This window comes from Malus sylvestris, chromosome 7, assembly GCF_916048215.2.
Source record: "Malus sylvestris chromosome 7, drMalSylv7.2, whole genome shotgun sequence".
Lineage (NCBI taxonomy): Eukaryota > Viridiplantae > Streptophyta > Magnoliopsida > Rosales > Rosaceae > Malus > Malus sylvestris.
This window is the reverse complement of record NC_062266.1, coordinates 11,803,057-11,818,676: the sequence shown is the minus strand read 5'-3', so window position 1 is coordinate 11,818,676 and position 15,620 is coordinate 11,803,057. Positions and strand designations below refer to the sequence as shown.

Genomic DNA, 15,620 nt, shown 5'->3' with positions numbered 1-15,620 from the left:
TGGTCAAAATAAATGTAACATTTGAATGAAAACAGTTAGAGAAAATAAGTGAAGATGCTACTTACAAATATAGATGAACCTGTATATAAAAGTCTTGGCAGTTGGTGCATATATATATATATCTGGGGATATAAGTAAGTTCCTTTGAATATGCATACATATATATATATGTATACGGTAGATAAGGAAACAAATTCATCCCTTCATTAATTTATACATACATATAAGGATTCGTTCAACTTTAGACATAAGCAGAAAGGTCTGATAATGCTAAACCAATGAGATGGAATCAATATGCTCATCAACAATGGCTATTCACTGTCATCACAAGGATAAAATCTGGACCACGTCTGACTAAATGTATACTAACAACTCGAGCAAAATTGTACCAAATATGAAGAGAAACAATTTCACATTATGGGGCAATATAATTGTCGATTCCCCATCATCAACATTACATTAATGCATTCACTAACTTTAAAGCAACAAATGCAACATGATAAATGGGTAATTTTCAAATAAGACTATACATACATAATGTTAACCATCAGCATTTCATAAATCAGATGTCACACACTGGGAAATTCGACTTTTTCCAAAAATTCTCAAATTTTATAGGAATAAAAATCTCAACAAGTAGAGTAAACTTTATACCTGTGGCCAAGTCCAATTTGGCCGGGAAGGCCCTCAGATTGGCTCCTCGCATCCGTCGAAAACCCTAAGGTGGGTGTTCTTCAATTCGGCTTCCTTGGTGTTCCAACGCCCCTACAACTGATTGGGTGTTGTTCTTGGGTCCAAGAGAAGTTGATCAAGGGTGATAGTGAATGGTGATACTCATCGGAATGACGAATCGCCATCGAGAACCCCCAGGTTTTCCGGTGGAGTTCTACCTAAATTTGGCCTTAAAAACCCTTCAATTTGAGCAAATAAGGTAGATGAGAGGTTGTGGAATAAGTTGCAGGTGGTAGAGGGTTGAGAATGACCTGAAAAAATGGTGGAGATTGGCCGATGATAGGAGCATATTTATGCGACTTAGTATGTTTGTTTTCGTGCATTTATGTTCTTAGTTCTTAGTTATGTTAGTAGTTTAAGCCATTTTCGTGTGTTTATAGGTTCTATGGGCCAAGGATGCAAGAAGATGCATTTTGGAGCATTTTGGAGCATTTTTGGGCCAAGATTGGATGGTGCAAACATGGAGACATGAGGATGGACGAATTTGATGATTCAAAGGGCTAGAAATCTGCATGTGTGTGTGCAAAGTGTTGGCCTACAACTTCAAACATCATAGCTGCCATGTGATGGTAGAAAATGTGTTTATTGCTAGCTAAATGGATGAAGAACATGTATGTGCAAGTATAAACACCACATGGGCAGCAAAAAGGAAAGAAAACAGCAACACACACACCACATGGGCAGCAAGGAATCAGAAATTAAAGCATGGAAGAGTGGGAAGTGATGAGGACAACACAAACACACACACACACATGCACACTCACGGCAAGAAGAATGGAATCAGCAAAGGGGAGTGAATGGACAGCAGAAAAAGCAAAGAAATTGGACCACTATGAAGTGGATTTCTTGTTGGTCTCCCACTTATAGCTTTGGGTGGCTTTGGCATGATTATTTCTAGGTGGAAAGAGCACAAAGACAGCTCACACACATGCAAAACAAAGCTGGCAGCATCCTTCCCTTCCCTTGCCGTGAGATTCTTGTGTCCATTACCTTGCAATTCTTTTCATTTCCAACCTCTATATAAGCACCATTCAGCCTTCAAGGAAGACACACAGAAATTCATACACATTTACATTAGTTCCAAGGCTTGCAAAGAAGGAGTAGTGCTTGGAGTTGTGCTAGCCATTCCATTGGAGTTGTTGGAGCATTCTAGGTGTATTCTACTTTGTTTTTCTATGTTTAATATCAATTGTTTTTGTTTAATTGCAAGTATGAGAAACTAAACCCCCTTAGTTGGGGGGTGATTCGAAACCATGTACATGCTTGCAATATGATTTGATTACATTCAGTTGTTATTTCATAAGTTGCGGATTCAATTCGTTCATCTACTTGATTGATAACTTATTTGTGTATGTTGATTGAGAGTGCACGCTTAGTTTTCATGCATGAATATGATGCTAGATTATGAGGGAGTTTCACCTAATAGTTACAATCTTATAATCACAAGTAGTGAAGGTCGCTTGAAAACGATCGCGTTGAATGAATTCTTGGCACTAGTTTCATGCTCATCATAGTAACGAATGTCTCGTCAACACTTATAGTTCTCATTATGCTTCATGATTCTTGATTGTATCTTTATTGTGCTCATCACGTAAGGAACCTTTGAGGAATGCTTTGAATTGTTGTATGCGCTTTTCCATCCAATTCATTAACTTAAGGAGAACTTGAAGGTTAATTTAAGCGTATCTAATTAACTTGGGGTGTTGAGTTTCATAATTTATTGAAAGAACAACTGAAAATCATTTTGTTTGCAAGTGTGTCATGTGTGGAGAAGAACCTCCTAACTAGCCTTTTATCCATCCTTTTCATCCAAAAATGTTTTACAATCTGTTTTGTTTTAAAGTTTCTGTTTTGTTTTCAAATTTCGTCCAAAACAAATCCCCCTTTATTTTGAAGTCTTAGATTAGTTAGAAAGTGTTTTGATTTGTGTTTCTAAGTGTTTTGATTCAAGTTTTCATCCAACTTCGTCCAAGTTCTTGTTAGGTTCTCAAAACTGCCCAGAAAGTGGTTTTTAGGCAGTTTTGAGTCATTAGGTTGCTGTTTTGAGTTTTATGTTTGTTTAAGTATTTTAAAGTATAGTTTTGCATTCTTTGAGTCTAGTTTAGTGTTTTAAATTTTTTTTTTATGTTTTTAAGTCAGTTTTCAAGTGTTTAGCAATCCCTCCTAATCCCCGGCCTAGAACGATCCCTACTTACATACTTTACTACATTTGATAAAAAGAGGGTTTAATTTTGTGTGTTCACTTATTTTTCACATCAAATTTTGGCGCCGTTGCCGGGGATTAGCAACTTTGCTAATCTCTTGGATTGTTTTCTTTCGAATTATTGTATTTTGTTTAAGTTTCTGTTTAAGTTGCTGATTTGTTTTGTTTTCTTTGTTTTTAGGTACTAGTTTATGACCCGTAGCTCACAACCTGTTCGTGAGCATATCTCCGACTTTGACTGTGATTTTGAGAGGACTTTGAAAAGGAAAAAGAAATTGCAAGAGTCTAATCCTCCTAGTCCCGAGCCTGAATTAGAAGAGCAAGAATTTGAGGTTGAAGAGAAGGCCACGGCACAAGTGGGTGGAGAAGAGCAAGGTATAGCCATGGACAACCGTACACTCAAGGAGCTTGCCGCCTCGGGTTTGGATAATGCCGCACCATTGTGTATCCAATATCCCATGGCTGCTCAAGGTAAAACCGAAGAGTTCGAATTAAAGTCAAGTTTGCTCCACCACATTCCAAAGTTCCATGGGCTGTCCATGGAGGATCCGAACAAACATTTGAAAGAATTTGAAGTGGTGTGCTCAAGTATGACTCCGGTTACCGTTGACGGAAGTATTTTAAAGATGAAGGCTTTTCCATTCTCTTTAATGGACAAAGCCAAGGATTGGTTATACGAGTTGGCTCCCGGTACAGTTACATCTTGGGAGAGTATGAAGAGGGCGTTTCTGGAGAAGTTTTTCCCAACTTCTCGCATCATTCTTCTTCGTAAAAAAATAAGTGGAATTCAGCAAAGCCAAGGTGAATCTTTCCCATCTTATTATGAACGATTTAAATCACTTGTTGCTTCTTGTCCACAGCATCAGATGAAGGAGGAGCTACTTCTTCAATACTTTTACGAAGGTCTTTTACCACTTGAACGGCAAATGTTGGATGCTTCCGCAGGATGAGCTCTAGTGGATAAGACACCTAGGGATGCCAAAACTCTCATTGCGAATCGAGCACTCAATGCACAACAATATGAAGGTGTTGGGCAAAGAGACACCCCACGGCCACATCATGTCAATGAGGTAAGTTCTATTTCTGAGTTACAATCCCAAATGGCTAACCTTACGTCTATGTTATCGCAGTTGGTTGAAGGCCCCAAAACGTAAGGAACTACAATCTGTGGTGTATGCTCCATTCAAGGACACCAATCTGATCAATGCCCTCAATTAATTGAGAATGGAGGATGGGAATCGGCCAATGCTGTGGGTTATGGGAATCAAAACCAACCAAGGAATGATCCTTTCTCCAATACATACAACCCGGGATGGCGTGACCACCCCAATTTCAGATGGAGAGATGCACCACAATATGGCCAACAAAGTGGATTCCGACAACCCCCGGGTTTCTTTCCAAGGCCAATGGAACCACAACCACCTCCTCAGGCACAATCTTCCCAAACTAACCCAGGTACGTCTATGAATGATGATAAAACATATCAGTTACTAACCACCATGGCGCAGGGAATGCAGAACCAAGCAAAGGAGGTTAATGAGCTGAAGAAGCAAATGGGCCAAATGGCCGAATTTTTGGGGTAATTCCGTGAAAATGGTAAGTTACCAAGCATTACGGTGGTCAATCCAAAGGGTGGCTTCGAATCTGTAAAGGCTATCACATTACGAAGTGGAAAAGAGGTGAGAAACAAGGAAGATAAGAAGATACAACTCGAAGAAGATGAGAACACCTACCCCACGGCAAGGGTACCATCACCCATGCCGCAGCCATCTAAGACATCCCATCCGTCCACCTCAGGTAAGAATGTTCCAAATGTTGTGATTTCGAACACTAATCTGCCCAATGTCCCATTTCCTAGCAGATTTTTGCAATCAAAGAACGAAGAGGAGGAAAAAGATGTTCTAGAGACATTTAGAAAGGTGCATGTCAACATTCCCCTCCTTGATGCCATAAAGAAAATCCCGAAGTATGCCAAGTGTTTAAAGAAGCTTTGTACAACAAAGAAACGTGTCCGGGAGAAAGAGGTGGTACATGTAAGTGAGAATGTCTCCGCCATCTTGCAACATAAACTACCCCCCAAATGCAAAGACCCGGGAAGTTTTACAATTCCATGTGTCATTGGTAATACCCGTTTCAAATCTGCCATGCTAGATTTAGGAGCATCTATTAATGTTATGTCATATTCTGTTTATGCATCTATGAATCTAGGAGCACTTAAACATGATGGTGTAATCATACAATTGGCCGATAGATCTAACGCTTATCCAAAGGGAGTTTTGGAAGACGTTTTAGTGCAGGTTGATCATTTAGTCTTCCCAGCGGATTTCTATGTCCTCGAAATGGATGAATCGGACCATGCCCCTTCATTGCCCATCCTCCTTGGAAGGCCATTCATGAAAACAGCTCAAACGAAGATTGACGTGGCCAAAGGATTAGTCACTATGGCATTTGGTGGCGACATGATTAGTTTTAAAATTTCTGAATCCATTGAGACTCCTAATATTGTTCATTCTTGTTGTGCCATTGGTAAAATTGAAAAGATAAGACCGGACCATTCAGCACCAAGCACGAAGGATGCATCAAGAACCATGCAAGACGAGGGAATTGGAGTGGAGTACAAGGACCATACGGCCACTGCCCTCAAAATGCTCAAAGTGGCCGAAAGCACCATGGGGAAGAATGTTCACATTGCTGCCACTTCATCACATCACATAGGTAAGCCACCTAATCCAAATCCAATGCCATTTAAAGTTGATAGGTGGTTCCCTTCTTTGGTGCAGGTACCCAAGCAAATCCCCGATGGTGGGCGTATGAACATGAACCTTAGGCAACACAACGCACCCATCAACAAACATCACTATCCATTTCCGTTCAAGGATGTAATCTACGAGAACTTTGTGGAGCATGTTGTGGAGGATATCCTACTGCATGCCGTGGGTTCCAAGGAGAAGTGAAGGTGTTCATCGTCCGGCTGGAAGACGTTAAAGCAAGCGCTTTAAGGGAGGCAACCCATTTATTCTGCTTGATTGTCAATTTTATTACTTGTTTAATTATTTTTGGTTATGATTTTCTATTTTGAAATATTAACAAATATGCAAGGGATTTTTGACATTAAACTTCATGAAATGAACAGGAATCTGGGAAATAAAGAAACATAGCATAATACAAGAGGGAGCCTTCACAAAGGCTGCTTGGGAGAGGTCGCAGTAGTCGGCAGAGTTGCAGTAGTCGGCGGAGCCACGGAAGGAGGAGGTATCAGAGGTTGATCAGTTGGAGCTTCACTACGCGGTGCCGCCCCAGAAGACGAAGGCAGATGCGGTTGGAACAAACCCACAAACCTCCGGTGATCAAGTAAAATCTGACCATCATTTTCCTGCAGCTGGTCAATTTTCCTCTTCATGTTTATGGCATAACTGTGTGCAAGCTTATGCAATTGTTTATTTTCATGCTTGAGTCCTCTAATCTCCTCTTTGAGACTCTGTATTTCAGCCACCAACGATTCAACGTGACGGGTTCGAGCAAATAGGCGTTGGGCCATGTTGGACACAGAACCCGCACACTGCACGCTAAGAGCCAGAGACTCCTTAACCGCCAATTCATCAGACCGTCTAGCGAGCAGTCTGTTATCTCTGGGGGTGACAAGGTTCCGGGCCACCACCGCAGCGGTCATGTCATTTTTCATCATCGAATCCCTAACGGTAAGAGGACCAGTAGGGGATATGAAGGACGGGCGCCATATGTTGTCTGGAGAAGGCGGGGCTGCACCTTCACCAAGGTTCAAATCAAAACGACGATCAGAAGGGCCAGACATTTTTAAGAGGTTTTGGAGAAAGAAGAGATCGGACAGATTAAGATTTCGGAAGTGCAAGAAGGGAGTGTTTACAGGAGGGAGCTCAAGTGTGTTGTGGAACAAAATTAATGCCTCTATAAAAAGAAGAAATCAAAGAGGCACTCCTCAGAAATCGAAGAAGCGTCCTCTCGCAAATCGAAGAGTCGAGGCTCATTTCTCAAAAGCCGGATTCTTTTCTCAAAAGAGGCGTTTCATTTCTCAAAAAATGGGCTTGCTCAGAAACCACGAGCCGAACCCCGGATTTCAAAAGATCAATTTGTCCAGACGTGTCGTCACTCGTCACATGCAACTTGCAGCTTTGCGGAAATTACGGGCAGCTTTGTCAGAAAACGCGTAATTTGTACTATTCATCCATCCACCGGCTGCCGACAATGAGTGAGAGAATAGTTCCGGTTGTGAAGAAAAGCCCTATAAGTATCTACCTTCGCCTTCCACAGCAAAGGCACACCCTCTCAGCACTTCTTCATCTCTATGAAATGGCTTTCCAACAAACCCTCTCGAGTCACTCTGTATTTCTCATCCCCTGGGATACCCTTGCAAACAACCCATCCAGAGCACAAGTATTTCATATCATACAGGTTGAAAGCACGAGTATCTCATATCATGCTTTCTCCCTGTCCTTTCTCCAGCCAGCACTTGCTCTCGAGTACTCATCATCTTGTGCTTTCTCTTTGTTTCTCACTTATAAGGGAAGTGAAGATGATACCTCGAAGCATGTGGAGACAACGTGTTGATTCATCCTCAACTAGGGACAAGGAGAAAGAAAGCAAGAGGTGGGCACTTGGAAAGATTGAAGAAAGAAACAGACCAACACCTTTCCCTCGTGCCTGCCCGTCGTGCAGAAGAAACAAGCAGAGAAGAATGCAGCTTGCACAATCATCCCAGCGGAAGGAGTCTGAGATGAAGAACTAGAGAAGCTGCCACATCTGCTTGGAGAACAAATAAGGAATTGCAACATCGCCAAAGAGAAAAGCTTCGTCGTACAATTCCAATCCAGTTCAAGATCAAAGCTGTGGAAAGTCAACAAGATCAACTATCTCCAAAACCAGATTTGCGTTCTTAAACTCTACTCTGTCTGGTTTTTACTTTGCCATATTTGTCATGTTTTTTTTATCGTTTATTATTTGCTTGTTTTTGGTGTGAGTATATGCTTGAAACATTGAGGACAATGTTTGATTTAAGTGTGGGGGGGGGGTAACTAGTGTTTTACATGAAATTCGTAGAAAATTATCACCCATTACTTCTAGTATTGTTCCTTGTTGTTTTAAGTATTTTTAAGCTGTTTTGGAGTGTTTCAGTGTGTTTTGACATAAAAATCCGAAAATTCATAAAAATTTGAAAAATTGTTTTTGGAAATCCAAAAAAGAGTTGTTTTTGTGCGCTTATTTGTGTCTTAGGGTACCTTCCAACACAATAATGAGGATTTGGTTTTTAATTGCATGACTGTTAAAGAAAGTTATAAACATGGATGGAAGTTTGATATGCTCTTGATTTATGCTTGGTTATAGTTATAGTTTACGAATTCACATGTAATCACGAAGAAAAAAAAATCAGTTTTTGTAACATGCTTGAAGGCAGGAACTCAAACTAACACTACAACCCTGAGAGACTTGAGCCTAATACGTTCTTTGGAGAGTTATTAATCTGTGCATTTTTGTTGTCTAAAGTCGTTGCATGATCTCATCATTCTTTGCTTGGTTGCTACTTAGAAGGCGTTTCATCATTTAGTTCCAAATACTAGAACTTATGCCCGTTCCATTCAAAGCATGACATTGATTTGCATAACACATATTCAAGATGAAAGTTGTGTAGTGAACTAGAGCCAAAAAGCCTATCTCGTGCATATTTGTTTAAGTTTAACTCCGTTGAGCCTTGTTTAGCCTATTTTCTTTATTAACCCACATTACCCTTACCTAGCCTAGATTAGGACTATCCATACCCTTGTTTTTAAAGCGTAATGAAGCATGACTTCAAATGAATTCCTTTTGATTGTCCTTATGCAGAAAACAAGTGTGGGGGAATAAGATTTTTGTGTGTTGAGTGCCAAAAGAAAGTAATAAGGCACGGGTTAGAAAAAGAAAAAGTGTTGAAAAGAAAAGAAAAAGAGTTTGAAATAAGTGAGGAAAGGCTCACAAGTGTTGTTTGTTGTAGAAAGGGTCCAAAAGTTGAAATCGGCCCTAAAAAGTTGAATGAATAACCCCATTGTGTTTAAAGTTAGTTGCTGCATTCAAAGGGAATTCTAAGCATCAATTTCATTACTTTGCTTATTATGCTTTAAAAACGTTTGTTTCCTTACCTTTCATTGTTAGCCAATCACCCCTAACCCCGTTACAACCCTTAACTTCAATCTTGAGTGTTATGTGTTTCAATATGTGGAGTTTGGGATTGGTATGAGCATATGGTGTCACTGGTTCTCGCATCTAAGTAGTAGCATTCCAGTCATGAGATCATATCTATACATGCTTAATAACTCCAGAAATTGCTTTCTTTGCTATAAACATATGTGAGTGTTCGTTTTCATGTTTACATCAATCTTCTCACATACATCTAGTGTAGGGTAAGTAGTCAGAAAATCAGAGTGAAAATAAGAGTGTATCTTGTAAGGAATTGAGCAAATTCTCTAAGGCATGTTACTACATTCAAAACATCGTTTTAATTGGTTATATGTGAACTAGTATGTGGTGACTATGATTAAGTATGTGCTCAAGGGTAGGGAAGGCAAAAATCTGTGGTTATGATGATCTTTTGCATGTCATGTTGCATTGAAAATCCCTAAGGTAAATGTTGGAAGGTTTAGGTTTTGTTTTGTTCTTATGTTTTGTTTCTTTGTTTTGCTCGAGGACTAGCAAAAGCTAAGTGTGGGGGAATTTGATAGGAGCATATTTATGCGACTTAGTATGTTTGTTTTCGTGCATTTATGTTCTTAGTTCTTAGTTATGTTAGTAGTTTAAGCCATTTTCGTGTGTTTATAGGTTCTATGGGCCAAGGATGCAAGAAGATGCATTTTGGAGCATTTTTGGGCCAAGATTGGATGGTGCAAACATGGAGACATGAGGATGGACGAATTTGATGATTCAAAGGGCTAGAAATCTGCATGTGTGTGTGCAAAGTGTTGGCCTACAACTTCAAACATCATAGCTGCCATGTGATGGCAGAAAATGTGTTTATTGCTAGCTAAATGGATGAAGAACATGTATGTGCAAGTATAAACACCACATGGGCAACAAGAAGGAAAGAAAACAGCAACACACACACCACATGGGCAGCAAGGAATCAGAAATTAAAGCATGGAAGAGTGGGAAGTGATGAGGACAACACAAACACACACACACATGCACACTCACGGCAAGAAGAATGGAATCAGCAAAGGGGAGTGAATGGACAGCAGAAAAAGCAAAGAAATTGGACCACTATGAAGTGGATTTCTTGTTGGTCTCCCACTTATAGCTTTGGGTGGCTTTGGCATGATTATTTCTAGGTGGAAAGAGCACAAAGACAGCTCACACACATGCAAAACAAAGCTGGCAGCATCCTTCCCTTCCCTTGCCGTGAGATTCTTGTGTCCATTACCTTGCAATTCTTTTCATTTCCAACCTCTATATAAGCACCATTCAGCCTTCAAGGAAGACACACAAAAATTCATACACATTTACATTAGTTCCAAGGCTTGCAAAGAAGGAGGAGTGCTTGGAGTTGTGCTAGCCATTCCATTGGAGTTGTTGGAGCATTCTAGGTGTATTCTACTTTGTTTTTCTATGTTTAATATCAATTGTTTTTGTTTAATTGCAAGTATGAGAAACTAAACCCCCTTATTTGGGGGGTGATTCGAAACCATGTACATGCTTGCAATATGATTTGATTACATTCAGTTGTTATTTCATAAGTTGCGGATTCAATTCGTTCATCTACTTGATTGATAACTTATTTGTGTATGTTGATTGAGAGTGCACGCTTAGTTTTCATGCATGAATATGATGCTAGATTATGAGGGAGTTTCACCTAATAGTTACAATCTTATAATCACAAGTAGTGAAGGTCGCTTGAAAACGATCGCGTTGAATGAATTCTTGGCACTAGTTTCATGCTCATCATAGTAACGAATGCCTCGTCAACACTTATAGTTCTCATTATGCTTCATGATTCTTGATTGTATCTTTATTGTGCTCATCACGTAAGGAACCTTTGAGGAATGCTTTGAATTGTTGTATGCGCTTTTCCATCCAATTCATTAACTTAAGGAGAACTTGAAGGTTAATTTAAGCGTATCTAATTAACTTGGGGTGTTGAGTTTCATAATTTATTGAAAGAACAACTGAAAATCATTTTGTTTGCAAGTGTGTCATGTGTGGAGAAGAACCTCCTAACTAGCCTTTTATCCATCCTTTTCATCCAAAAACGTTTTACAATCTGTTTTGTTTTAAAGTTTCTGTTTTGTTTTCAAATTTCGTCCAAAACAAATCCCCCTTTATTTTGAAGTCTTAGATTAGTTAGAAAGTGTTTTGATTTGTGTTTCTAAGTGTTTTGATTCAAGTTTTCATCCAACTTCGTCCAAGTTCTTGTTAGGTTCTCAAAACTGCCCAGAAAGTGGTTTTTAGGCAGTTTTGAGTCATTAGGTTGCTGTTTTGAGTTTTATGTTTGTTTAAGTATTTTAAAGTATAGTTTTGCATTCTTTGAGTCTAGTTTAGTGTTTTAAATTTTGTTTTTATGTTTTTAAGTCAGTTTTCAAGTGTTTAGCAATCCCTCCTAATCCCCGGCCTAGAACGATCCCTACTTACATACTTTACTACATTTGATAAAAAGAGGGTTTAATTTTGTGTGTTAACTTATTTTTCACATCAGCCGAAATTCAATCGGGTTGAAGTCGGGGTTTGTGGGTGCACGGGATGACGAAAATGGAATGGGAAAAATCCCCCTTTTTTTTATTCTTCCCTTATTGGTCCTTTTTCCCCTTCTAAAAATCTGATTTGGTCGTCTTTTAAACTAACTTAACCTTTAACCCACATGTGGGAATTAAATAATTCCCACAATCTATAGTTCACAACTTCAAACGTCCATAACTTTACCGTTATAACTCGGACTCGCAAACGGTTGTGTTCGTGGGTTCAAGATCTATTTAAAAACACTAGTTAAAACTTGAAAAAGTCAACGAAAGATAAAGATTGATTTTGAAAATTCAAACCCGATAACTATTCAATTTAATTCCCAAAATTTACGGAATTAAAATTAAGTAATAAAAATAACGTAAACGTGAAATACGAACTTAAATTACGAGATACATAATGAATAGTGAAATTCCGGGGACGGGATTTCACACGTAATCGGAATGAAAATAAGGAATCCGATTCTGATTACGAATAACTCTTGTGTTTACTACAATTTAGAAAAATCAACGGTGTGTGGGACCCACACGAAAAATGGAATTCAATTCTTGAAATTGGAGGAATTGGACTCCCTCCATGGGTGAGGTATTCGGATTCCGGGATGATGAAGGAATCGGGAATTCATTTCTTCTTTCCTATTATGCCCTCTTATCAAGAGGCTTCGCAGATGCTTCGACAGACGTAGCACCACCAAGTGTTGGAACTGGGAAGATGAATTTGAACTAGCAATCGTGACTATGGTCTTCCACCGAGTGTTGGATCCTTCTACATCTTACACAACCCAGCAACCCTTTCCGGCTCTCTCCCACCCCAACCTCCCATGCTACAAATTCTTCCTCTTCGAGTTGAATACAGTCCCAATTCAAAGGACCTACAAAAATATCACTGAACATACAACAAAAATTAAAGATTCTAAGATAAGAAATACAAAATAAACAAGGAATTTAATTGGGGTGGGCTGAGGTTGAAGAAGATTGAAAAGATGCAGGTGTGGCGGTGGTGAGTGCTTCCAAGTGAAGGAGAAAGAGAAGAGTTGAGCTGGGAAAGAGAGAGAGAAAGAGGTGAAAATAATTTGGCCGTTGGATCTGAGTCCATTTTAAAGTAACTAATGAAAATGTGATTAAAAATAAATGTAGATGAAATAAAAAAATAAAAAATAAAGAACTAAAGGGCATTTTAGTAAATATATTGATTTCTATTCTGATTCAGGTGAATTAGTAAACAACTGATATGAATTTCATTTCATTTTTACTCCGATTCCAGAACATTTAAATAAACAGCTTCAACTGGAATCCAATTCCGACTCTTCCTCAATCCAATTCCTCCTCAATTCAATTCCTCCTCAATCCAATTCCTCTATTTTGATTACGGTTATGTAAACGCGCCATAAGTGTTTTGGAACTTGTACCCACATCTTGACCATAACATGTGACCATCAACAACAGCGAAGTTGTTGATGAACATAGCTCTCAACCGTTGGATGGCAGAATAGTTAAGATAATTATTATTGAATGATATATTGTGGTTTTAATCATGATATAATCCCTTGATGTTGAATTATCTTGATACTTTCTTGTACAAGATAAATGGGGCGATATCTCCAACTTCGAGACTCATGCAGCAAGGAATTTGATCAGATGGTTTTGAAGTAGTAAGGATGATGAAGAGTGTCGTCCGAAAGAAATATTCGTTAACTTTTCTCTCTGGTCAAACAACAATTTTCATCAAAATTAAATGTTTGTTAGATAAGAGAACAAGGGGGTATGAATGAGATTGAATAGGTGTTTGACTAATGTCGTGCAAGAGTTGGATTACAGTGACATATTGCAATTCACATTGCATGTGTGGTTGCACCTAAACAGATGTCATGGAAAAAGAAAGCTTTATAGTTGCATTGGGAGTCTTAATGGGATAAAGCAAGGCATTGATGGGAGTTCTGATGTGATAAGCCTAGAGGCCTAGATAGGTTTTTGCTTTGTTTGAAAAGCCATGAATAGCAATCTGAAGGACAGGCCTCTGATACAAAGCAATTTTTACTCCACGAGTTTGAGTTGCAATTGGACTCTGCAATATTATCAGTCATTACCAAGCAGAAAATATGAATACTATAAATACAAGGTGCGCTGCATCATTTGAGCCCCCTCCAATTCAACACACAAACTGTCATGCGCAAACACTCGCTCTACGCGAAACCTCTCAACAACCTTGAGATTTTTATTTTCGTTTTCTTGCCGATACATCTTCAGTTTGGATAAACAGCACTGTGGAGGCAATCGGCGAACACGTTCAGTTTGGATAAATAGCACTGTTGCTGTAGAATGAGCCGACCGTAGAGCACCTTCAATTTGGATAAACAGCATTGCGTCGAGGCCAACTAGTTACCTATCCAAGTCTCGGCCAAGAAGGATTTTCGAGTTCTTATTGGTAGAGGTCATCTCATTAGCCTTCTTGGCGAAGTGAGGTGTTACAGATTATTGGGCTCGACACATTGAACGCCGAGTTGTTTTATAATTGGATACTCATAAGTAGGATTTAGAGTTCGGCATTCTGACGACCGAACCACATTTACGATTAAGATGTACATCTACTTTGAGTACTTGTGCCCATATAGTCTGGTGTCGATTCGTCGTGCTTATACTCTTACGAATATAATCACTATGACCGAATTCGGCACCGATGATTTGTAAACTTCGCAGAACTAGTAGACTTGTCTTCAGACACTATAACCCGAAGGTCGAGACGAGTTCCTTCCTCGGCCGCAGTCGCAAGATCAAAAAGTCATCAGTACGTCCAACGCCACGCAACACACTCTACGCCCCGGCCGAGCTCGACTGCCCAGTTGGCACGCCCCGCACATAATTGAATGACATAGTTAGCTCATTAGTTACTCAGCCTGCGCGCCATGTAAGCTTGGTAGTTTTTAGGGTCAACATTTAGGCACGCCCAGTGGGACCAAGTGCTAAAACTACGAAGTTCACATGATATATCAAGATCACAGTGTTGAGCAAAAATTGTACATAATATGTAAACAAATAATTCACTCGACACAATTTCACCCTCGTTCATTTTTCCGAAGAGGGTTTTATTAATTCGAGTTCGACCCATTCTAGGCTACGCGCCTATTAATTACAGCCTTTCTTTTGGGAAAGGAATACCCTTTGATTCTAATTTGAATAAAAATGTAACTTGAGGATTTTGGTGTTTGTTTGATTTTGTGACTGTACCTAGATTGAATCCTAGATTGCCTACGTACCCTCTTAAGGGATCAAGTCACTCGTAGTTCATGTATTTGTTGAGGGTTGATGCCTTGTGCAGTTTCAGCTCGTGCAGGCAAGGAGCATAATGTGGCTTCGTGCTATTTAAGTCTTGTTACGGCTTCGTGCCCTTTTGATACTTGATACAGCTTCATGCCATTGAAATTTGTTGTGGCTTCATGCCTTTTGATACTTGATACGGCTTTGTGCCTTTGAGATTTGTTGTAGCTTCGTGCCCTTTGAAACTTTTCTTCGGCTTCATGCCATTTTGGTATTTAGTAGTAGGAGTGAATTTAGTTTATATAAACCAGGGATTCGTTTCTGTTTCACGGTTGCGTCTAAAACTTGATATCAGACTGCCTACGTATCCTTGACGGAATCAAACCGGCGTAGTTCATAGACTTGATTTCATGGTTGCGTCTGAAAAATTGATATCAGACTGCCTACGTATCCTTAACGGAATCAAACCAGCGTAGTTCATAATTTTTGAGACTCATCGCGACTTTGTGCCATTTGGTACTTGATATGGCTTCGAGCCATTTGAAGTTTGACGAGGCTTTGTGGCATTTGTGTCTTGTAAATATTTGTGATGAAACCACTTTTATTTTGCAACAAGTACCAGAAAAATGACTAGTCATAATCATGACTAATGTTTGAAAGCCACGTGATTGGTTATGGTTTTGGCAGTAGGCATTGGAGAC

General features: G+C 39.4%; 1 protein-coding gene across 1 annotated transcript; it reads left to right on the top strand.

Annotated features, from left to right (window-relative positions):
• Positions 1 to 3,305: 3,305 nt before the first annotated feature.
• Positions 3,306 to 4,843, top strand: LOC126630589 (uncharacterized). The gene is made up of 2 exons (XM_050300720.1): positions 3,306 to 3,736; positions 3,839 to 4,843. Exons 1-2 carry the CDS (start codon positions 3,319 to 3,321, stop codon positions 3,883 to 3,885), a joined length of 465 nt encoding a protein of 154 aa, XP_050156677.1. The 5' UTR covers positions 3,306 to 3,318; the 3' UTR covers positions 3,886 to 4,843.
• Positions 4,844 to 15,620: the final 10,777 nt, after the last annotated feature.

Coding starts and splice junctions, on each gene's coding strand:
- LOC126630589 (XM_050300720.1), top strand. CDS start 3,319: ATGGACAACCGTACACTCAAGGAGCTTGCCGCCTCGGGTTTGGATAAT. Junction 3,737..3,838: donor TGGAATTCAGCAAAGCCAAG/GTGAATCTTTCC, acceptor ACTTTTACGAAG/GTCTTTTACCACTTGAACGG.